The sequence below is a fragment of the Zootoca vivipara genome, chromosome 8 (assembly GCF_963506605.1).
Source record: "Zootoca vivipara chromosome 8, rZooViv1.1, whole genome shotgun sequence".
Lineage (NCBI taxonomy): Eukaryota > Metazoa > Chordata > Lepidosauria > Squamata > Lacertidae > Zootoca > Zootoca vivipara.
The window spans coordinates 20,795,900-20,820,644 of NC_083283.1; the positions used below are offsets into that span (position 1 = coordinate 20,795,900).

At 41.0% G+C, this 24,745-nt stretch overlaps 1 protein-coding gene across 1 annotated transcript in view; it reads left to right on the top strand.

The window, feature by feature from the left end:
• The first annotated feature begins 846 nt into the window (after nucleotides 1-846).
• Nucleotides 847-24,745, top strand: part of LRP12 (LDL receptor related protein 12) — a 38,014-nt gene continuing 14,115 nt past the window's right edge. Inside the window, exons 1-2 of the mRNA XM_035124697.2 lie at nucleotides 847-1,260; nucleotides 20,205-20,261. Of these exons, the coding sequence (XP_034980588.2) occupies nucleotides 858-1,260; nucleotides 20,205-20,261 (460 nt within the window). The 5' untranslated portion in view covers nucleotides 847-857. The remainder of the gene's footprint in view (nucleotides 1,261-20,204; nucleotides 20,262-24,745) is intronic.

The window sequence follows — 24,745 nt, forward strand, 5'->3', positions numbered from 1 at the left end:
GGTTGCAGCCCTGCTGCGCGCAGTTCCTCTCAAACTCTCTGAGTGGGGAACATCCCCAGTGCCCCATGGGGATTAACCTCCGAATAAAAAGCAGAGACATCACCTTGTCAAAAAGGTCCGTATACATAAAGCTATGGTTTTCCTAGTAGTGATGTATGGAAGTGAGAGCTGGACCATAAAGAAGGCTGATCGCCGAAGAATTGATGCTTTTGAATTATGGTGCTGGAGGAGACTCTTGAGAGTCCCATGGACTGCAAGAAGACCAAACCTATCCATTCTGAAGGAAATCAGCCCTGAGTGCTCCCTGGAAGGACAGATCGTGAAGCTGAGGCTCCAATACTTTGGCCACCTCACCTCATGACAAGAGAAGACTCTCTGGAAAAGACCCTGATGTTGGGAAAGATTGAGGGCACAAGGAGAAGGGGACGACAGAAGACTAGATGGCTGGACAGTGTTCTCGAACCTACCAACATGAGTTGGACCAAACTGCGGGAGGCAGTGGAAGACAGGAGTGCCTTGCGTGCTCTGGTCCACGGGGTCACGTAGAGTCGGACACGACTAAACAACAACAAACAGCCAGGGCAGCAGGATCCCTGACCGTGTTTGGGCTACTTCGGAGTAAACATCCTTCCCCCCCAGCCCTCCTGCTGCTTTTGTCTCCTGGAGTTTAAAGGGTCACCGAGCGGCCAGCCAGCAGCCCCGAGAGAAACCGAGGCGGTTCAGTACGCGGCCAGGACTAAGCCCGCTCAGTCTCCTCCTCCTCCGTCTGGGCGAGAGGCTGGGTCTCCCTCGCTCCCTCCCCGCCCAGGGAAGCCGCTTTCCTGCGAGAGAGAGAGAGAGAGCGGCTCGGCTCTCTAATGCGCAGATGCGCCGGCGGAGCCCCTCCTGCCCGCCGGAGGAGAGCGCTGCCCGAGACCGGAGAGCAGAGGAGGCCGGAGGCCGGCGGTCGTCGTCGTCGTCGCCTCAGCAGCCTCCTCAGCAGCCGCCTCAGCCGCCCATGGCTCCCACAGCAGCGGGGGGCTGAGCAGAGAGCCACGCGGGAGGGAGCAGCGAGGGGCCCGGCGGGGAGTCTTGGCCGGCGAGGCGGCGGCGCTTGGGCCCTCCTCCCGCAGCGGGGACTGTGGCCGCGGGGGCTCCCGACCCCGGCTCTTTCTTCTCCCTCTCCCCCCCGTGGCGGTGTTATGGCCCCTTGCTGGAGCGCAAAAGGGTCCCTTGCCTGGAGGTCAGCGCAGCTCCTGCTCCTCGTCGCCTCCTGTTGGGGTAGGTACCAGCCTCTGGGAGGAAGGAGAAGGGGGCGAGGAAGCCAGCCAGCCAGCCGGCTCCATTTCTCCCTTTGTCGCCCCCGTTGGCCTTATATTAAAGGGGCGAGAAGAGACAAAGCAGGCAGTCTTCATCTCTCTCTCACCCCCCACCCCCGTTTGCTTTTTAGGAAAAAGGCTTGAATTGTTTTTGTTTTTCTCTTCCCCTTCTTGGCTCCCCCTCCCCTTTCATCTCTCCTTTCTTCCTTAACGCTGGTGAGAGGCGCCCGCCCCCAAACAGCCCTTTTTTTCATTCTGCTTATTTTTGTTCTTCGGGCATCAGTCTTGCCAGTTTTAAAGCAGCAGGGCTGAAGACGACTACTTCTTCCGCCGGGGTTTTGTTTTAAGCCGAGGGCTGGGACCTTGGCCCAGCTAGTCTGCCTGCCTCTTTGTTTTTTGTGTGTGACCCTCACGAAACAACGTGCCCGTTGGGGTGTTCATGTGTGAATTGTTGTCAGGTCGTTGGAGTGGGGCTGGTGGGAGAGACGAAAAGAAGTTCACAGTGGAAATCTGTATACTGTATGCTCAAAGCCCGATGGTTTAAAACAAGTGGGGCCCGGCTGCACCCTTTTCTCCCCAAATGTAGTTTTGCTCCATCCACGCATATTAGGAAGAGAGGAAGTTGCCTTTGGCCCGTCTAGTTCAGCAATGTCTACACTCGCTGGCAGCAGCTCTCCAGGATTTCAGACAAGGGTCTCTCTCCCAGCCCTGCCCTGGAGATTCCAAGAACTGGACCTGGGACCTTCTGAATGCAGAACTTTACTAGTGGTCTAACCAGTGAGATGTGGTCCTTCAACACTTTTTAGTAGGCAGTTATATAAGATGTAAACGTTAAAATGGTTAAAGCTAATTGGAATGAAGCCCCCACTCAACAGCATGTGCCTAAATGTCTGAATGCTTTGTCTCTTCATTTGTCACCTTTCTTGGATGCCATTAGCACCACAACTACGTTCATAACCAAAACATGCAGTTTCATAAAAGTTGTAGCTAGAGTAACCCCCGATTTTGAAATTCCACTGGCCTTGTTTGTATTTTTATTAGGTGTTCTATCCCACAATTTGCCTTGGAGTGCAAACAAATGATGGCCCTAAATTGTTAGGTTCCACTGAATACTTGATTTAAGTGGATTATGTGTATTTGACAGTGGAAGATATGCCATCTAACTTTGTATTGGTTTGTAGCCCTTTTCTTCAAGCAAGTTGTTTTGTTTTGCATCCTTGCATGTGTACAGAAAAAGAAGAACTTCATTAATTTCCTAATTATGAGCTTGTCTGTAAGCAGATTTAATTATATAGTGTGAAAGACATGTGAGATGAATGACTAGTTTTTGGGTTTATACTACCTTGTGTAGTATAAAGGATTTATTTAGTCAATTAATACTAATGTATTATTATTAATACATTATTAATACTAATGTAATGTATTAATACTAATGTATTAATTGTTATAGCAACCAATTAAAATTCACTTTTGTTCACAAAACGTGTGAATTGAGGCATGGCAAACTTGGATTTTACTTGCAGACAACAACCAGTATGCCCAGCTCTAAAATAAACTTAATATTATTCAGTCATACAATCCCTTACATCTGATGGGGGTGAACAAAAATTTGAGAGAACTTTCACAATTTGGAAAACCTTGAATGACCATCTTGACATCACTCCTGTAAGCCAATCCCCCAAAAGAATCTGAACCCAGGCCTTTTGTATCAAGGACTTTTCTTCACCTGTTGGACCACAAAAACTCTCACAAATTGTTAGACAACATACAAACAAGTTTCATGAACTGCCATCTCTTTATGTGTAGTCTAAGTAGAGTAAAAGCAAGCTTTTCCTAGAGCATTGTTGCACATTAGTGTAGGCCCCTCCTTGTACAAAGAAACTTCTGGTGCCATCACCAAGTTCCATTTGCTGTAGAGCTCAATAATATTAAGACATATTGATCCAGCACTGTCAGAAGAAAGACTGCTAATTACAAGGCAAAAGTAGTGTTTCTCAATAAGTTGGAAATGTTCATGATGTCTGGTTGATAGTAATAAATGGTTACATGTTGTAAGAGGAGTTGCTCAACTAGTGGGGTAGAGCTGCAGTTAAAACCTCCCAGCAGCAGTACTGCTGTTGTGTACATGGATGGGTGAGGCACTGGGGAAGTTGGAACTGTATAGATGTGCTGGTGGAAGCATTTGGTTGTGTCAGTATGCCTGCGCATGCCCAACCTTGCAGCTGCCTTGCCCCTGTGGTAGTGATGCTGCTACCCAAAAGTTATTGCTGTGCCTCTACCCCACTGAGTGAGCTGCTTATGTGCTGTAATAATAATAATAATAATAATAATAATAATAATAATAATAATTATACCCTGCCCATCTGGCTAGGTTTCCCCAACAGAATATTAAAAATGCGGTAAAACATCAAACATTAAAAACTTCCCTAAACAGTGTTGCTTTCAGATGTCTTCTAAAAGTCAGATAGTTGTTTATTTCTTTGATGGGAGGATGTGCCACAGGGCAGGCACCGCTACCGAGAAGCCCCTCTGCCTGGTTTCGTGCAACCTCACTTCTCACAGTGAGGGAACAGCCAGAAAGCCCTCAGACTAATTGTATGTGAGTAACTGTATTATTACATGACCTTAAAAGTCAAGTTACTGTTCAGTGCGATTCCCACCCCTCTTAGATAGAAAATTAGGCTTTAATTCAATATATTTGGTGTAGGACCATGGACTCAGGTTTAAGTGATAAGTAACTCATTTCCCCCTCCAAAAAGCACCATTTGTCTTTCAACCCAGGAACACTTTCATAAGCCATAGTTACTTTCATAAGCCATAGTTTACCAGATATGAGAAGGAAGGGTGCATTGTATATCTGCAAGTCGTGCTGTCCATTGTTTCTTAGACTTTGAGTAGCCTGGAGAAATGAGAATGTTGTATCTGTTTTCCACACACTTGGTGTGGACATGGTAGGTAACTCACTTGGGCTTTATCCATACCAGATTTAAGCTGGTTTAATGGTAATTAACTTTTCCAAGGGAACACTGATAATTACTTTCTGAGGGAGCAGGGAAGCACTAAAGATCTCTTAACAATTTACTTTAAACAATTTCCCTCAATTTATTCCTTTTTAATGTGCAACCAAAGTTGAAACATTGTAGCATACGTCCAGAATTGGTTATGGTTGTTTCCCTCTAAAATTACAGTGATAAATACTGACCACCTTATTTTGCAAACATCACAAAGTTTATGTTGTCCCTGGCCTGCTGACGTACCTGCATGAAGTACTGTTTCTTCACATGTAAAGGAAGATCCTGTCTCGATATTTAAAATACTTTTATAAGAAAAACAGAATAACATAGATAAATTTAGGTTTTTAACTTATGCTCACCAAAACAAGATGCATGACTTACTATGACTGTAAAGAAACAAGTATGCAATGTGATCACACTTAATGCAGAAAAGCCTGGCACCAGTAAGATCATAGCCGTTAAAACCTATGTATAAAAGGCCTTAGGGATCTCCAAAATCCATAGGAAGCAAGACTTGTGTTAAATAGTATTGCTATTCATACCATTGGCTAAAGCTGTATATCTGTTCTTCATATTAAAGAAAACAGGAGCTTGGTTTTTAAGAAACCCACTGTTTTCCAGAGGGACATAAAGTAAAATGTTCATAGACCTGGAAGCATTCCCATAGATCATTTTAGCCTCCGCCTCAGCAGGGCACAAACAAAAGCATTTACTTTCTTGGTTATTGTTTTCTTAATCTGTTTGACCAGTGTTTTTCTTGAATTGAAGTGCTTGGAACAGACAGACACAGCTCACCACATTTAAAATTTAGGAAGTCCTTTATAGGTCTAGTCTCTGATAAAGTGCTTTTGTTAATATACAGAGGATGAAAAAATATAAAACATAAATATATGCGGGGAACTAAATCCAATGTTAACTGCAGGGAGTATGAGAGGAAGTTATGTTTGTGCAAATAGATTTATTACTCCAGCTGACCAGTTTTTCTGAGATAATTTTTAAGATTTAACTCTAGCCTGTCTTTACAGTGGGTGGTGCCCAGTTAAATCATATTCAGAGTAACTTTGAATTCAGAGTATGACTTATTTGAATATCACTCATTATGTTAACTATTTACTGTTTTTGTATCATATACTGTATGTATGTGAAAGTGTGCAGGTTATTCTCACCCATCCATCACTTTATTTGTATGCCACCATAGTTAAAACCACGCTCAAAGCTGCTTGCAACATGAAAAAATACATAATTACAAATATAACAAAAGTAGTCAAACAATAAATAAAACACATAAAAAGTATATAACCAAACTGAACAGTTGCCACATAAATCATATGTACAAAAATAAATTTACAAAAAAGTAATACCAACAACAGTACTCCACAAATAATACCCCAGTCCAAGCCTCAGCTTTTTGATGCAAGTCCAGTTGCGACCATGTGGAGCACCCGCATTAGTTAATTAAGTTTGCAAGACTATTAATATGGTGCTTGTTTTTAAACCATCAGTGGAATTCACCTTTTAGCAACAGCTGTGCAATTATTAAAATTCTACCCCTTTTTATTCAATGAAAGCTTTTTTAGCCTCTTACTGGGATCTCTTCTTAGCTTCCACAGTGTGACCCTATTTAAAACCCATGAATTTTGATCATAATCCTCAGTGCATTATGTGAAAGTAAATATTATCAATTTCTATAGAAACAACATCCAAACAATACCTTTAGGAACTGGCCCATTCATAGCCTACATTTTAAAATCTGTATATAACTATGTTCTGTACATCTGTTAAGAGGCCACCCCATCACTGCAGCAGTGGGAAAATGGGCATGGGTGGCTCCTCAGGAGACATTTTTTTCTAAATAAAAATAGCCAACTACATATTTCCTGTTCTTATGAAATTCAGTGTGTAATTAGAGGCATCAACATATGTTACAGTATTAAAAGTCTAGCTCTTGAGTCACAGTCCTCAAAAGCTTTGATGCCCACCAGTGTAAGTGACATCATAGGTTACGAACACGCCAAACCCGGAAGTGCCGGAACAGGTTACTTCCGGGTTCGGTGATTTGCGCATCTGCAGTTGCGCCGAATGATCTCCCGCGCATCTGCACAAACACCGAATCGCGCGACGAGCATGCGCAGATTTGGTGCTTCAGGTTGAGTACTGCTCTGGTTGTGTATGGGGCTCCGGAATGGAGCCAGTTCACATCCAGAGGTACCACTGTACAGTAAGTAATATGACTGCAGGGCAGTGTTAGAAATTCCCTGGGCACCAGGCACATTTTGCTATTGGTGCGGGTCTAATTGTGACTATGTGGAGATTTCTGACATCGAGCCAGTTTTAAAAACCCTGCCTTAGTCCATCATTAATTCCATTTCCACTGTGTGTGTTTTTCCTTCTTGCATACTGGGACTAGTAAATGGTTGTTAAGAACAAGCTACAGCCAAGCTATGTAGCTGAGGTCATAGGATCAGAAATGTAGCGTTGGAAGCAACCCCAAGGCTCATCTAGTCCAGCACCCTGACAAATAGACATTCTGTTGTGGTAGCCACAACCTAGGTTTAAGGTGGCATTTGGCGCCTAGCTTATATATCTGAGTTTATAACACAGCTGCAGGGATATATGGTACAGCCTTTACACTGATTTCCTTAGTGCTCACTTTCGTCTCCCCTTTCACAGCACTTCTCTCTCACAGTACTAGTCTGTCCATTCAATAAGATTTGTAGATCAGGCCCTCCTGGTTGTTCTGGTGGCTGCAGGTGTACATCTTGTGGCAACAAAGAAGGTAGCCTTTTCTGTTGTGGTCCCCAATCTTTGGAATTCCCTTCTTCTCACCAAGTATGACAGACACCAGTCTTACTTGTGTTTCCGCTTCTGTTAGAGATGCTGATTTTAATGCCTTGCTGTTAGTGATATGCTATTATCATTTCAAGCTGTGGTTGTGTGGTGATTTTTGTGTGTATGTGTGCACAGGGTATTTTTGTCTCCTTAGATGCTTGAAGTGTGGGTGAAGAGGGATTTAACAGATTGTGATTGTACCTATACTCACAATGTAGCTATAGCTGTTGAATTCTACCATGTAAAATATTTATTTGCCTCCTCTCTGTGAATACTGTGCTCTTTGCAAGCGGATCAGACTCCCTGCCCCCTTCTAATTAAAAGATTTGAAAACCCTCCTTCATTCAATGAATGGAATAGCTTGTTCTGAAATATTTTTGGACAAGGGTGTGTTGATAGCTAAAGCATATGTAAAAAAAAAAGAAAATATTTACCTTTTTAGTGAACAGATCTTTGTTGTTTGATTCTAGCAAAGTGCCCACAAGTACAGGCATTGACTGGAAATTCAATGGTAGGGTTTTGTGATATTTGAGGCAGTAGGCCCCGAGCACAGATTCTTATATTAGTGAGGAAGAAACCTAGGTCATATTTTATTAGTTTACAAAATGTTAGCTGTGGAGAACAACAAGGGTCTTACATGTTTTAAGGGTACCCAGGATTCCCATTGACTTCAACAGTTGTTTTCTGTGGGTGAAAAATGCAAGGCCATGAATCTTTTAAAGTGCTCCTATAAAAATCTTAAGTGTGTTATCTGTTACAAAGCTATAAAAAATGTTTTTGAATGGCTTTCAAACCCTGAAAGCTGCTGAAATGGATTCTGCTGAATTAAGCCAGAAAATGTCCCCACTCCACTCCTGTTGATACCTCACTTGTCAAACTTGTTTTGATAAGTTGGTAGGCAGCTGAGAAGGGACTGAGCCAATGTCTCAGGGTTTTCTTTATTTCAAAAGGAGCTCTCAAATATTGGTTTATTGATTGTAAATCAAATTCTTCAAAACTTTTGACTGATTTTGCAAAACAGGAGTCCTTGAGACGCCTAAGAGGTGACATGATAGTAAATAAAATGCATGGCATGAAGAAAGTGGACAGAGAAAGGTTTTTCACATAATGCTAGAACTCATTGACATCCAATAAAGCTGAACATTGGACAAAAGGAGGTATTTCATCACACAGCATATAGTTAACCTATTGAATTTGCTCCCACAAGAGGCAGTGATGGCCACCAATTTGGATGGTTTTAGAAGAAGGTTTGACAAGTTCATGGAGATAAAGGCTATCGAAGGTGGCTATGTTCTGCCTCCAATGTTAGAGACAACATACTTCTGAATACCATTAGCTGGAAACTGTAGGAGGGGAAAGGGCTATTGTGCCCAGCTCCTGTTTGCAGGCTTCCATCCATCTGTTATTTTATTTGTATGCTGCCTTTCCATAGTAAAACCATGCTCAAGGTGGATTACAACATGAAAAAAATTACATAATTACAAACAATAAATAAAACACATTAAAATGCCAAATAAATCATAACAAGTTCTAAAAATAAAAACACTGTACAAATGAATTAGTGTCAATAAAAACAACAGCAACACTCCCCCCTCAAGCAATACCCCAACCCAATAGTCTGTCCAGCAACCTCGGCTTTTGTAGCTTGAGTCAGTTAGGGTCCTATCCTCCCAGGTCAGGTGGGAAAAGACCCGCAAAGCAGGAAGCAGATGTTCCAGGACTCACAGATGGCTTCCCACAAGCATCTGGTTCGCCATTGTGAGACAAGTTTATTGACTAGATAGGAAAGGGGCCTGATCCAGCAGTGCTACTCTTCTGTTCTTCTCTTTCATTTTGTCTTGGTTTTCTTAAATCAACAATTTAAGAGTGGTTTTCAACCAGTTCTCAACTTACCGTACTTAATGATATACCTTTTTTGATGCACCACTATAGACTCGCTTCCAATGTAGAAACAGAAATGTGAAGTGTGGTAAATACCATTTGTAAATGTATACAAGGAGTTAACAGGAATAAAAATATCAAATTACTTCTGTTGACAAATGTAGCAAATGTACAGATTGCTTGATGACAGAATAAGGCCAAATTATCCAGCAAGTAAAATTGCATACCGTGTTTCTCATATTATAAGACATGTCTTATATTTATTTTTTCCTCAAAAAAACACACTTTGGCTTATTTTCAAGGGATGTCTTATTTTTTTCCTCCTCCTCCTGCCGTGGCCTGCATTGCTGCTGCGCCTATCACTATGTCTTATTTTCGGGGTATGGCTTATATTCCTTGAATGCTTAAAAATCCTGCTATGGCTTATTTTATGGGTATGTCTTAAAATATGAGAAACAGGGTAGACAGGATGAAGAGTTAACTCAGTAGCAGGAAAAAAATGAAACTAGAGTGGTTCAGGAAAGTTTTGGTGATACAAAGGATTCCAAGGAGGTAGCTTAATGCTATTTATAGAGGAAGGCAGTTCCATGGCAAAAGAGAATAAAGAGAGTTGATCCAGATCAAATTAACTTGCACAAAGCAGAGAATGTGGGAGACACAGAATAAGGGACCACAGAATAGGACCGATTTCACAGGCTTGCTCCTAAAGGGAAGCCTCTTTGGGCCTCCACTGACTTCCAGTTCCCATAGTACCGGTAGTGTAAACATAAATAATATTCTGTACATTGTTGTCCCTTTAAGAGGTTAGTGTATAGAATTAGCTATTTGCCTCTGTCTCTTTCCTTTCTTGTGGTTGAAGAACTCCTTCTAGTCTATCCTCCTTACAGATTGAGAGCCACTGCCACCCACTCACCTTCAAAGAAGTCCCAGCTTTTCCTTGTTAGAGAGAACAAGCTGTGATTAGTGTCGAAGACATGGACGAAAATAGAGCTAAACTAGAAACAGAAAAACACTTCCCATTTTTGTGCAGTTTGCTTTGCTGTTCAATAAATGGTTCTCATCTGTTGAACGTATTTTTGCACATAGGTGTACGGAGAAGTGTGGGCAGCCTGAAAGCTGATTGTCCATGGTTTTGCATTCCAAATCAAAGAATAACTTCTCAGTGAAAGTATACTGAAATTGTTCTACACTTAGCATAATAACCTGGGTAAATTTGTACTCCAAACCAGGTAACTATGAACAGTGACATCACTGGTTTTATCTTTTCTCTCTAATAGAAATTATTTGCCCCATTTCTTCTTTCATTCCACCTTCAGGCAAGAGGAGCTACTATGGTAGAAAAAAAAGAAATGAAAAATGGTTGATGCAGTGTTTTTAGTATTTTCCTTGGTAAGGAAAATCTTTTTTTCAGGGTGTATGGACTATAGTTTCCAGTTTGATAATGTGGGAAAGAAGCAGTCTGGCAGACAACGTTTCAGCTACAGACATCCTTATACTGACAGAACTGGATGCCAGTATACACACTCTGAAGTTTCTGTACAAGTGGTGCCTCATTAAGAGTATATTAGTGAATTGGTCAAAAGAGAGATGATAAGAAAGATTAAAAGATTGAAGGATTAGAACTTGACTTTTGTTGGAAGACAGAACATATTTCAAAGACATAATGAGAGAGGTGTCATGAATATAGCAAAAAGGAGACTAGGTGTTAGCAGAGGCATTCTATATTGAACTGAATGAAGTGGGACAAAGAGAGGAGCAAAATATAGCAATACTTTAGAGAATGGCCTAAGGGTACGTTATGATATTACATTGCCAAAGGATTGGCAATGTCTGGGATTCTGTTGTGTATTTCTCAAAACAACAGCAGAATAGAAGCTCTGTAAGTCTCATAGGATGTTCCCCCCCCCCTCACCCATTCCCCATCTGACATAATACAGTGGTACCTCGGTTTAAGTACACAATTGGTTCCAGAAGTCTGCACTTAACCTGAAGCGTACTTAACCTGAAGTGAACTTTCCCATTGAAAGTAATGGAAAATGGATTAATCCTTTCTAGACGGATCCGCGGAGTACTTAAACTGAAAGTACTCAAACCAAAGCGTACTTAAAGCGAGGTATGACTGTATTGGAATCCAGTTTCCATCTCTACGGGACAAAGAGATCAGCCAGAATGTATCTGATTCTACCAGGGAACTTGTTTTAGATTGTACATGACCATTGCATATGATTAATTATAATTATTGTACGGAATGGTATCCTGAAAGTGACAGATGCATAGATACGATTCAACATATTGAGCAAACATATTTTAAGTGGTTATAGCTGTGTATAGTGTATTTAGCACTTGTGGGATGTTTTCAATATTATGGCAGATGGTACTAAATTCAAAGGTAGCAAATTTCTAACAAGCATAAACTTTGAACTGAACTATTAAGAATTGGATTTAAGGGACTGTTAAAGACTCCAACTTAGCTATGTATTTATTTTGTGGCTTATTTAGTAAGTTGTAGACTAAGAACTTGAAAAAAAATCACAATAGTTGATTTTAATTTTATTCATAAGCTACAATCTTCAAAATGGGAATTCAAAGGGTTAAGTGAGGATGTCTGTTCTGGCATTCTTTTTGTTCAACTATTATATTAATTTATTTGCCAAGTTAATTTTTTTCTACTGCCAATCTAAGATGGCAAAATCATTTTTAGTATATACGTATTATGAATAATAGAATAATTGTGTACTTGACCATGAAATGACTGAGGGCCCCACATTTATTGGATCATACAAAAAAAAAGAAGGATGTATTTTGAGACCTGCTGTACAGAGAACTTGACTTGGATTTGACACAGGTCAATTGTGGCTTACTCATTTTGAACCCAATTAAGTTTATAAAGCGCAGGGGGAAACTAAAGTACTATATAAATGTTTAGTACAAGTAGTAATCGCTGCAGCTTGAAAATGAGCATAAATAGCTTTAAAAGAAATCATTAGGAACAGTCTGTCAGTGAATTCTTGCTAGAATAATACACTTAAGAACATTCATATAAAACACAGCTGCTGATTCAGGGTCAGCAGCTGACTCAGCAGCTACTGGTAGTCTAGACCTAGCCACCATCCTGATCTCATGAAGTGTATTTCTGGTAACTGTATTCAGAGAATGCTGAACTAGATGAAGCATCAGTGTGATACAGTGTGGCAATTCCTGTGTTATTATGATACATTTTGCAAAGAAAAGAGACTTCAAGTCGGCAAGATAAAATCAGTGAGTGGTATCCAATTGTGGTAACCACTGGCAGGAAGCATCTTTCAATGGAATGGGAGGGGGGAGAGGCACATTTCAGCAACTCTAAGCAATTTGCAATATGACATGTATAAAACTGTTACCTATACTGTATAAAAACAATTAAAAACAATCGCAATAAAAACTAAGTTAAAAAAACTATAAATATAGAAATAGTTTTAAAACAGCTGCCAACTGGGATAAAGAAGACTTATTGAAAAGCAGATGCTTCCGCCAGTAGATGAGACACCATAAGATACAGCCTTGTAATTTTAACATCTCAATAATGGTAGTTCATCCATAGTCATTGTCTATAGTTACTAATTGGAATAAATGCTGTGTTCAGGAACATACATACTCAATACATAAAACCCTGGAAGCCTTTTAAGTTGTTAAGAAAAAAATTCCTGTGGAACACCTGCTTCCCAGAGGTTTGTGAGGAACATAACAGACCGTTCCAATACAACATGAACATTTATTTTATTCATAAAATGTTGCATTCACATGTCACAGTAAACCATGGTTTAGCAAAACATTCAGGAGCAAGAAGGATCTGTAGCAAACCTCAGACTCCTGAACTCTCAGCTCCCTCCACTTCCTGTACATATGGGAGGAGGTCTTCAACAGTGTTTACTTTCAGTTTCACTCACTTAGGGCTTTCTTTGTCATGTGGAACAAGGTTCATAGGTTATCCCTCACAATACCTAATTTCAGTTTTGCAAACGCCATAGCTGGGAATAAACCACTGTTGACAAGCTGAGATTCAGGGAAACTGAAATTCACTGCTGCTGAAGTTGTCATTGTGGAAGTAGGGTGCATGTGAGCTTGAGACATGCTGTGGCTTGTTCTTGCTTGTCCATATCTCAGTAAACCATGCTTTAGCATAACATGAACATGACCACCACTATAGCTTACATAGCATTTGGCAGCATACAAGGTGTTAGTACAGTTCCAAACTGCTTTCTGAGCCTCACATTGGTCGCTCTGTATAGCCTTTCCAAGGCTGTTGTATGTGTGCTACCTTAAACACATCGGAATACATATATAGTATACAGTACTTATCAAATTACTTAGGATAAGCAGTGAAAAATTTGTTGATGAGAACCAGAAATTCATCTTGTGAAACTAGCTATACAAAGTCAGATGCTCATACTTCTACAGTACTTTGATTCTTGGAGAATGCTTTGAAGTAGCTGATAAATGATTGCCTAGAGGAAGCTGTGCAGTCTAGTCTTCTTGGCATACAGCAAACTAAAGTAATCAAAACTTGCTGATTTGATTCCAGATGATGAATCCTCTCTCGCCACACACACATTTGAGAATAAAAACTCTCACAACTCTCAACTGATTAGCAGTTTTTAAAAGTGATTCTTGCTGGTAGCATGTTTTTCAACTGCAAACTTGACAAATAGTATTTTGGTATTCTTTACATTAATTAGCTATTTATTGATTTTCATAATGGTAAGTAAAATACGAGGGAAAATAAATCAAAGCTTTCTAATTATACAAAGGGAAGGGGGTACAGTAACATTGCAACAACAAAAATAACAAGGTTGCAACTCTTAACAAAATAATAAAAATGTCCAGGAGATACAAAAAAAAGAGTTTTAAATTTCCTATGTTTCCAAATACAATTCTGTCTTACACAGACTCAGTCCATTAGTCCATCTAGTTCAGAGGTTCCCGGACTTATTTGGCCTACTGCCCCCTTTTCAGAAAAAAAAACCCCTCAGTGCCTCCCTGGAAGATGAAACATGTACAATCAGTTTTTCACTGCCCCCTTATTTTTATTGCACCTGAGGATACTGCTAACCCCTGAAATGTTTCAGTGCCCCCCAGGAGGCAGTATCATCCACTTTGGGAAACACTGATCTAGTTCAACATTGTGTACATGGACTAGCTGTGGCTCTCAAGGATTTCTGATAGGGTTTACTTCCAGCCGTAATTGGAGATGCTGGGGTGAATTACACCTAGATCCTGTTCCATGCAAATCTCTACTACTGAGCTACAGTCCAACCCTGATATTATTCCAGATGAAACATCTGGCCAGTGTAGCTCACGAGGATTTTCTTAAACAGTTGTTATAGCAAACCTATCTAAAGCAAACCTACCAGTAAAGCAGAGTCTCTAGTGTTCTTAATCAAATATGTGGTTTTGTTCAGTTTTTTTGACAAGCAAGTGATAGATCAAGTAACTTCAAACAAGTATTAGATCAGTTTTCTTTAGAATAAAACTCATAGTTTTTTTCTTTTAAAATTGCTTAATGCGGATTTTTATAGACTTTAAAATGTTTGAAGTAGATACAGTATTGCCCTCATAATTGGCAGCTGTATACACTTCAACAGAAAAATTCATTTTTAGATTTTTGTTTTGTTTTGTCTAGGATTCTTGAATTTACAAGTATCTGTGTGAAAAACGTCCCTAATGCATTAATTCTATACAGTGGTACCTCGGGGTACAAACACTTCAAGTTACAAACGCTTCACGTTACAGACTCCACTAACCCAGAAATAGTTGTTGTTGTTGTTTAGTCGTTTAGTCGTGTCCGACTCTTCGTGACCCCATGGACCATAGCACACCAGGCACTCCTGTCTTGCACTGCCTCCCGCAGTTTGGTCAAACTCATGTTCGTAGCTTCGAGAACACTATCCAACCATCTTGTCCTCTGACGTCCCCTTCTCCTAGTGCCCTCAATCTTTCCCAACATCAGGGTCTTTTCCAAGGATTCTTCTCTTCTCATGAGGTGGCCAAAGTATTGGAGCCTCAGCTTCACGATCTGTCCTTCCAGGGAGCACTCAGGGCTGATTTCCTTAAGAATGGATAGGTTTGATCTTCTTGCAGTCCATGGGACTCTCAAGAGTCTCCTCCAGCACCACAATTCAAAAGCATCAATTCTTCGGCGATCAGCCTTCTTTATGGTCCAGCTCTCACTTCCATACATCACTACTGGGAAAACCATAGCTTTAACTATACGGACCTTTGTCGGCAAGGTGATGTCTCTGCTTTTTAAGATGCTGTCTAGGTTTGTCATTGCTTTTCTCCCAAGAAGCAGGCGTCTTTTAATTTCGTGACTGCTGTCACCATCTGCAGTGATCAAGGAGCCCAAGAAGGTGAAATCTCTCACTGCCTCCATTTCTTCCCCTTCTATTTGCCAGGAGGTGATGGGACCAGTGGCCATGATCTTGGTTTTTTTGATGTTGAGCTTCAGACCATATTTTGTGCTCTCCTCTTTCACCCTCATTAAAAGGTTCTTTAATTTCTCCTCGCTTTCTGCCATCAAGGTTGTGTCATCTGCATATCTGAGGTTGTTGATATTTCTTCCGGCAATCTTAATTCCGGCTTGGGATTCATCTAGTCCAGCCTTTCGCATGATGAATTCTGCATATAAGTTAAATAAGCAGGGAGACAATATACAACCTTGCCGTACTCCTTTCCCAATTTTGAACCAATCAGTTGTTCCATATCCAGTTCTAACTGTAGCTTCTTGTCCCACATAGAGATTTCTCAGGAGACAGATGAGGTGATCAGGCACTCCCATTTGTTTAAGAACTTGCCATAGTTTGCTGTGGTCGACACAGTCAAAGGCTTTTGCATAGTCAAAGAAGCAGAAGTAGACGTTTTTTCTGGAACTCTCTAGCTTTCTCCATAATCCAGCGCATGTTTGCTATTTGGAATCTGGTTCCTCTGCCCTTTCGAAATCCAGCTTGCACTTCTGGGAGTTCTCGGTCCACATACTGCTTAAGCCTGCCTTGTAGAATTTTAAGCATAACCTTGCTAGCGTGTGAAATGAGCGCTATTGTGCGGTAGTTGGAGCATTCTTTGGCACTGCCCTTCTTTGGAATTGGGATGTAGACTGATCTTCTCCAATCCTCTGGCCATTGCTGAGTTTTCCAAACTTGCTGGCATACTGAGTGTAGCACCTTAACAGCATCATCTTTTAAAGTTTTAAATAGTTCAGCTGGAATATCATCACTTCCACTGGCCTTGTTATTAGCAGTGCTTTCTAAGGCCCATTTGACTTCACTCTCCAAGATGTCTGGCTCAAGGTCAGCAACCACACTACCTGGGGTGTACGAGACCTCCATATCTTTCTGGTATAATTCCTCTGTGTATTCTTGCCACCTCTTCTTGATGTCTTCTGCTTCTGTTAGGTGCTTACCACTTTTGTCCTTGATTATGGTAATCTTTGTACGAAATGTTCCTTTCATGTCTCCAATTTTCTTGAACAGATCTCTGGTTTTCCCCATTCTATTGTTTTCCTCTATTTCTTTGCATTACTCATTTAAGAAGACCCTCTTGTCTCTCCTTGCTGTTTTTTGGAAATCTGCATTCAGTTTCCTGTATCTTTCCCTTTCTCCCTTGCATTTTGCTTGCCTCCTCTCCTCCGCTATTTGTAAGGCCTCGTTGGACAGCCATTTTGCTGTCCAACCCAGAAATAGTACCTCGGGTTAATAACTTTGCTTCAGGATGAGAACAGAAATCGTGCTCCGGTGGCAGCAGGAGGCCCCATTAGCTAAAGTGGTGTCTCAGGTTAAGAACAGTTTCAGGTTAAGAACAGACCTCCGGAATGAATTAAATTCTTAACCAGAGGTACCACTGTAATATGAGGGATAGATTCTGACTTCAGTTTATGATTTGGGAGACAAGGAAAATTGTAAACAAGGATGGGTGGCATGAGAGAATGCCGATATTGTCATGACCACATTTGTTAGTGCTTCCTTCTGCACTTCCAGTTTAAAGCTAAAACACAGCATAGGAAGCTGGCAAGCCCTTGCTGAGCTGCCCAACCTTGCTGCTGAAGAAAAGCTTAGTGAACTGAGCTAGAAATACCGGTATATACGTTACTACACTTTCTAGGCCATGGAACAACCTGGCCATGATAACCTGGCATTGGTAACCTCAAGTTTGAATTATTGTTCTGTGCCTTGTATTGGTCCATTGGTTCCATTGACCTTGGTCCAGAATCTGCAGCTGGTGCAGAACTTAGTGGATAGGCTGACTGGAGCATCCAGCCACAAGGATATGATGCCATTGCTTATCACATTGGACTGACCTAGCACTTGTTACTGAGTCAAGTAGCAACCAGAGGCAGGACTTTCTCTATAGTGGCACACAGTCTTTGGAATCGTCTCCCTCCTAGATGCCAGACGGGTACCAAGACCTCACTGAAGACTTATTTTACTCAAGTATTTGCTACTTCTATTGTCTAGCTTTTAGTATTTCTGGTTTCCTGATATGGATTTTTTTAATTTTCTGGTTTTATTTGTATTGGTGTTTATGGTGATGGTTGTAAACAACCTTGGAATTTTCAATGAAGAGCGATAGATAAATATGTCAATAGATTCTGGTCAACAATCTACTTGGAACAAATATTTTCCAGCTGTGCTGTTCAATTTTGGCAGACATTCTCTTCTAAAAATTCACAATTGCTACTTCTGAAAATAGTTTACTAAGAAATGTGTATCTGGGATTCATTTGTTTTCTTTCTGGCTTATGCTAATTTTATTTAAACAGATTTCTGAATCCTTGTTTCTATTTAGTAATAGTACAGATAGTGGTACCTATTTCGTACCCAGTAGAAGTTTTATGAATTTGTTTCCTGGTGTTGGTTTGTGATATTGTCTACAAGTTTGCAGTTTTTTGGTAGCTGATGTTTGCAGTGGTTTCACTTTCACACTGCACTTAATTTGCTTGACATCCTTCTGATGATTTACCAACATGTATGAATTATGAAAGATTTCCAGTCTAATATCCTTGTCTTTAATCTGCAATATGAATAAGTTCATGCAAGCCAAAAATCATGTCACATTTTCTCCCACAATGATATTAGATAAGATTATTTATTTACTGTATCTTTTGGCATTAGTTTTTATTTAGTGTAATTCCTTGCTGAATTTTAGCTCTAGATTATTCTTCCAAATGCAGTGGATTGTTTCTGTCTAAAAGCCCCCCCCCCCCTTGTTGGCACATTTCCTGTCCTATTTTTATATTGGAATTCTGTCCATTAGATGTACAGTAATCAACAAAGTTGTGCATTGCAGGTATTAAAATGTGTGTTAGTAGTTGGAACATTCTTGGGTATGAATGCCATAAAATTCATAATTTTTATGGAAAATACATCTTTTTTTATAAATCAGTCAAGTAATTTTTAATTTTTTGCAAGTGTGCTAAGTATAGTCGCATACTTATTTGGAACATAACTTCTTTCTGAGACTCAAAGAGTCTGTCTTTTGTATATCAGTAACTGTGTGAAATACAGAAACTGTAACACAATGTTTGTGGTACTTGCTTTAGGCATATTTCTATGTTCATTTCCGAGTAGCCCTCAAATGTGGGAGACCCTTCTGTAATTAGGAATAGTGAGAAGTGGGTCTGAGAGACTTCAGAGAAGTGTGACGAGCAGCTGCATGTGGAGGAGGGGGGATGTAAACCTGGTTCACCAGATTACGAGTCTACTGCTCTTAACGACTAAACCACACTGGCTCTCTTTAAAACAAAACCCTATGTTAGCATTTGTCACCCGGGGCAGTTGTGAGACTGCCCCAGAGCAAGGACAAAGCCAGTGCACACATGCCCAGCTACTATTGAGTCAGGTGGTGCAATCAAATCTGTGATTGTTCCCCAATGTGAAGAACAACACACACAAGCCATTGAATAAGGCTAAACTGCTTTATCGTGGCAAAATGCAGAGTCTGTCTCTGTTTGCCCAGCTCAGACATTCAGAGCTGTTTAGCATGGCTGCCTCTCTCTAGCATAGCAGGCAGTGAAGAAAGAACAAAGGAACAATAGTTCCACTTCAGGAACAATACAGTAGATGAACATCCTGTCTACGTCACATCCACTCTGTGGAATGAAAACACATACAGTCATGTGATGCGCAACAATCCTATGACTGCAGTCGGGGAATGAATCTCCCAACAGTTTCATAGTGCACCCTGAGATACCACTATTCCAAAAGAAGAAGAAGAGTTTGGATTTGATATCCCGCTTTATCACTACCCTAAGGAGTCTCAAAGCGGCTAACATTCTCCTTTCCCTTCCTCCCCCACAACAAACACCCTGTGAGGTGGGTGGGGCTGAGAGACTTCAGAGAAGTGTGGCTAGCAGCTGCATGTGGAGGAGGGGGGACGCGAACCCGGTTCACCAGATTACGAGTCTACCGCTCTTAACCACTACACCACACTGGCTCTCTTTAAAACAAAACTGTTTTAAAGTGTTAAACAGACAGACAGACAGACAGACAGACAGACAGACAGACAGACAGACTCATGCTCTGGCTATCACCCAAGTGGTGAGTCATTCTGAAGCACTGATCCTGGAAAGTAGACAGTGCAAATAGGCAACTGCATATGTATTGATTACCATCATATCAAGCGATTTGATGCTACTTTTCTACATGTTTGCTGGCCCTGTAATAAAGTACATTGTGGTTGTTTCACTGTGCTGGAGGGTTACTGAGGTTCTCCCCACCCCCTTCTGTTATCTTTATTTAACTCACTCTGCTAACCTCTGTTATTAGATGGGAGGGGAACAGAATAGAAAAAGTCTTGAAGAGAACTGGAAGAAGAAACCACTGGACTAATACATCTTAATTCTCTTAAAATCTTTTAGGAGGTAATCAAGCTCTGAAGCTGCCTAGGTTCTCCATTTAGCTTGCTCACTGTGTGACAAAGAAGCCATTTGTGTCTTGATTGTATAATCGTTTTAATGCTCTTCCTCCCCGCCCCCTCCCGGCCTGACTTTATTCTTCATTTAAAAATGTAGTGGTAGAAGCCTTTGGATGTAAAATATTTGAATATTAAAAGTAGCTTGGTTTTTGTTCTTTTTCTTTTCTGTAGTACTATATCTGAAGAATTTTTACAAATTTTATCTTGGAAATTAGTTTATTCATTATGTTTAATTTTAGGAAACAGTGCTCTTGCAGAACGTTCTGAAAATGTGCATATTTCAGGAATCTCAACTGGTAAGTCATTTTTTTTGTAATGTTTAAATTTCATGCATGACTTAAATAGTAAATATTGAAAGCCACCTGGTATCTTATGAAGAGATATTTGGCTATAAAAATTATTACTGCCTTTTGCAGCATGTAATAAGGAATGAAGCAACTGGAACATGGACACATTTTCATAAGATAAATTTGATACTTCCATGCTCATGAACAGATTATTCCTTTCTAATGCTTAATTATTTCACCGTACAGACATTAAAGAGAAAAGTTGGCCTAACTTGATTTTTCCTACATTAAAGTTTTGTGAAATGAAATGTATTGAAAGATTATTTTAAAAGTGTCAATAGCACAAGCAGCTTTATTACACATTTTCTTTGATAAGACTTGAAACAGCATCTGAAACTGCTGTTCACCTGATTACACAGTTTATACTATGAGTAATCTCACATGACACTATAATGGAGCACTGGCAGAATCCTTAAGGCTTGCATCTCTTCTTTGCCACCAGGAAAACAAGTGGATTGAATAGATGGCTGAAGGTCAGAACCTTTGTATGCTGTACATACTGCAGGCACATACTAAATAATTGCTTGGATCCTAAGATTAGTTATCGTAAGGAGATTTGGTGGGCTGGAAGTTAAAAAGACAATATTGTCCCTCTCCTCTCCTCTGCAGTCACCTGTGACTCTGGAAAAACCTCTTTGAAGGGTCAGGGCTGGCCCTCCTGAAGAATGTGGTCTGTGGGTGGAGCAAATATGAAGATTTCCCTCTGTGAACTCAACCTAGTTTACCTTAGGATTCAAGCCAATATGAACTAAAATGTTAATTCCAAATATTAATGACAGCAAGAAGGCCAGCAAATTAAGTCTGTGGGTCTCTTTAGTCTTCATTTGGCTGCTGGGATTCTGCCTATGGTGCAACTGGGAGCAGATCTTGAACTTTTCACATTCTTGTGTCTCCTGCTCCTCTCGCCCAAGAAATTAATCACTGCTCCAAGAGATCTGAAGCTGACTAGTTGAGATCCTCTGATGAGGGAACTTCTGTTGGTTCCACGTGCCCTCAAAAAACTGCAATGTATAGATAGGTCTTCACAATGTGATTATTATACTATCTACTGATAATCCATGTATTTAATTATGTTTTATAGAGGGATTTATAGATGGATGTTATTGTATTTTATATATTGCAAGCTGCCTTGTTAGATTTTAAGAAAGAGAATATTGTACATTTTCAAATAAATAAAGGAAAGTAGCTCTCGTTACAGAATTGTTAGTTGCTGGGATCTGTTTGGAAACTCTTGCAGTAACGTGCGTATTAAAAATTGATGAGCCAGTCAAAGGGAGATACCAGTGTGGCTGTAGTTTTGTTTTTATTGTTTAAAAAGCTTCTCTCCCTGTTTTGAGGCAAGACTTCCTCTTAAAGCAGTTTATAATCAACAAGAACACATTTAAAACACTTAAAATACCCAAAATATGAAACCAGCATGAGGGGGAAAAGCCAATTTAAAGCTTCTGCCTGACTTCTAGCCTCTTGAATTAACCCCCAAAGGCCAGAAAAAAGAAATGAGTCTTTAAGACTGCTTGTTAAGGGTATTCTCTGGCTACAGACAAATGCAAAAAAGGCAAAGATTCTCCAACAGCCAGTCTTTATCTAGCCAAAAGAGGCAGGTATCAGCTGACTGGCTTTGGGAACATAAGTACAAAATGAAGGTAAAAACCCTAATGAGGTTAACACAAAAAGCAGCCCAGTGAGGACTAAGGATGCTTAGGGTCTGCAGAATGCGGAATGTCTTGTGGGTGGAGAATGGAATAGCTGGCTGACTGAAACCCTAAAAAAGACCACTACACACTACAATGTTTTGTTACAGGTCCCGTGTGTGTGTGTGTGTGTGTGTGTGTGTGTGTGTGTGTGAGAGAGAGAGAGAGAGAGAGAGAGAGAGAGAGAGAGAGAGAGAGAGAGAGAGAGAGAGATCCATAGCTCAAATAGTTTTATTTTTAACATTTGGGAAGGCCAGTGGCTCTTTCACTATAATAACATATCACAATTTTTCTTCCTTGCTTAAACAAATTTAGTGTCACCCTTCACCAGAAGGCAGTTTACAACATAATCAACAGCATAGCAACCATACAACACGAAAACTTCCTCAATAGATCTCTTAGTATAATAATAATAATAATAATAATAATAATAATAATAATAATAATAATTTATTATTTATACCCCACCTGTCTGGCTGGGTTTCCCTAGCCACTCTGGGCGGCTTCCAACAGAAAAATAAAAGAATCTATTAAACATTAAAAGTCTCCCTAAACAGGGCTGCCTTCAGATGTCTTCTAAAAATCTGTTAGCTGTTTTTCTCTTTGACATCTGATGGGAGGGCGTTCCACAGGGCGGGCGCCACTACCGAGAAGGCCCTCTGCCTGGTTCCTTGCAACTTGGCTTCTCACAACGAGTGAACCACCAGAAGGCCCTTAGTACTGGACCTCAGTGTCCGGGCAGAATGATGGGGGTGGAGACGCTCCTTCAGGTATACTGAACCGAGCCATTTAGGGCTTTAAAGGTCAGCACCAACACTTTGAATTTTGCTCGGAAACATACTGGGAGCCAATGTAGATCTTTCAAGACCGGTGTTATGTGGTTTCAGTGGCCGCTCCCAGTCACCAGTCTAGCTGCCGCATTCTGGATTAGTTGTAGTAGGTAGCTCCACATAGAGCGCATTGCAGTAGTCCAAGCAAGAGATAACTACAGCATGCACCACTCTGGTGAGACAGTCCACAGGCAGGTAGGGTCTCAGCCTGTGTACCAGATGGAACTGATAGACAGCTGCCCTGGACACAGAATTGACCTGCGCCTCCATGGACAGCTGTGAGTCCAAAATGACTCCCAGGCTGAGCACCTGGTCCTTCAGGGGCACAGTTACCCCATTCAGGACCAGGGAGTCCTCCACACCTGCCCACCTCCTGTCCCCCACAAACAGTACTTCTGTCTTGTCAGGATTCAACCTCAATCTGTTAGCCGCCATCCATCCTCCAACCGCCTCCAGGCACTCATACAGGACCTTCACCGCCTTCACTGGTTCTGATTTGAAAGAGAGGTAGAGCTGGGTATCATCCGCATACAGTGGTACCTTGACTTACGAAGACGGCCGTGGAACGGATCGTCTTCGTAAGTCGAGGTTTTCGGATGTCAAGGTTTTCCCGAACCAAGGGGAAGGCAAACGGCGAAAAGCCCCCGCCGCGCCACAATTCAGGGCTCGCAGCGGCGGTGGTAGCGGAGCCGGTGAGGGCCCAATCGTGCGCTACCTCGCCGGCCTCCCGCCACTCGCGCTACCTCCCGCATACCCTTCAGCTGCCGATCCGGCCCGCCATTGCAGCCGCCGCCACCGGCCTCCCACCGCCCCTCCAGCTGCCGATCGGGCCCATCGCTGCCTCCCGCCGGCCTTTAAAGTGCCTTTTTTTTAAGGCCCCGGAACGAATTAATCCATTCCCAATGCATTCCTATGGGAAACATCGTTTTGACTTACGAATGTTTCTACTTACAAATGTGCATTCGGAACGGATTAAATTCGTAAGTAGAGGTTCCACTGTATATATATGGCTGGGTCTGCATCCTAGCCATTGTAAGATTTCTTACATAATACGGTACTTTTTTCTAAATAAAATAATTATATTATTTTAAGGAATTGTATACAGGTATGGTTTGTGATGTGTATGTAATTGCTGCTCTCTCTAGAGCTAAAAATTTGAATTAAATAACAGTCTTTGTCGGCATACTATTGCATTCTAGTTGTTATAATTACACTACTTTAGTTGCATATTATGTATGATAAATTGGTCTTTGGTGTGCTTCTTTTGCAGATTGCATATGCAGGTCTGATTTTCTAAGATCCTTATGTGAATTCTCTTATAAGCACAGCAGTAAAGATCGCACAAAGTTTTAAATTTCTTATCTATAACTGCATTGGCAGTTCTTCGTGAGTTCAGTAATTAACCCAGCCTTTATCATTCACACTTTTGAAGTTAATATTTTACAAAACAGAAGGAAGTTGTCAGTAAAGGTGTCTTCCAAGGGTGTCATCATAACACAAGAAGCAGTAAGGGGGGGGGATCACATCTTTCTTAAGCTCCCTTGTCTTGGAAACATGATATAACCATGACTGGTGTTTTGTATGTACATGCAGTTTGACCCTAGGAAAAGAATAGCTGCAGTGATTTAAATTCTGTTGTTGCAGTTTTATCCCGAGCACTTCCCAGAATTCTATTTACATTCATAATATATATTTAACTACATTTATATACTACCTTTCCTCTCAGGCAGTGGACATGGTTCCCCATCCTTCATGCTATCCTCACAGCAACCTTGTAAGGGAAGTGAGAACGAGTGACTACCGGTAGTCCAAGGTCATCCATTGAGCTTCATGGTTGAGTGGGGATTTGAACCAACCACAAAACCGGGGTAACATCACTATCAAGCAAAAAAAAAAAAGCACAAGCTATTTC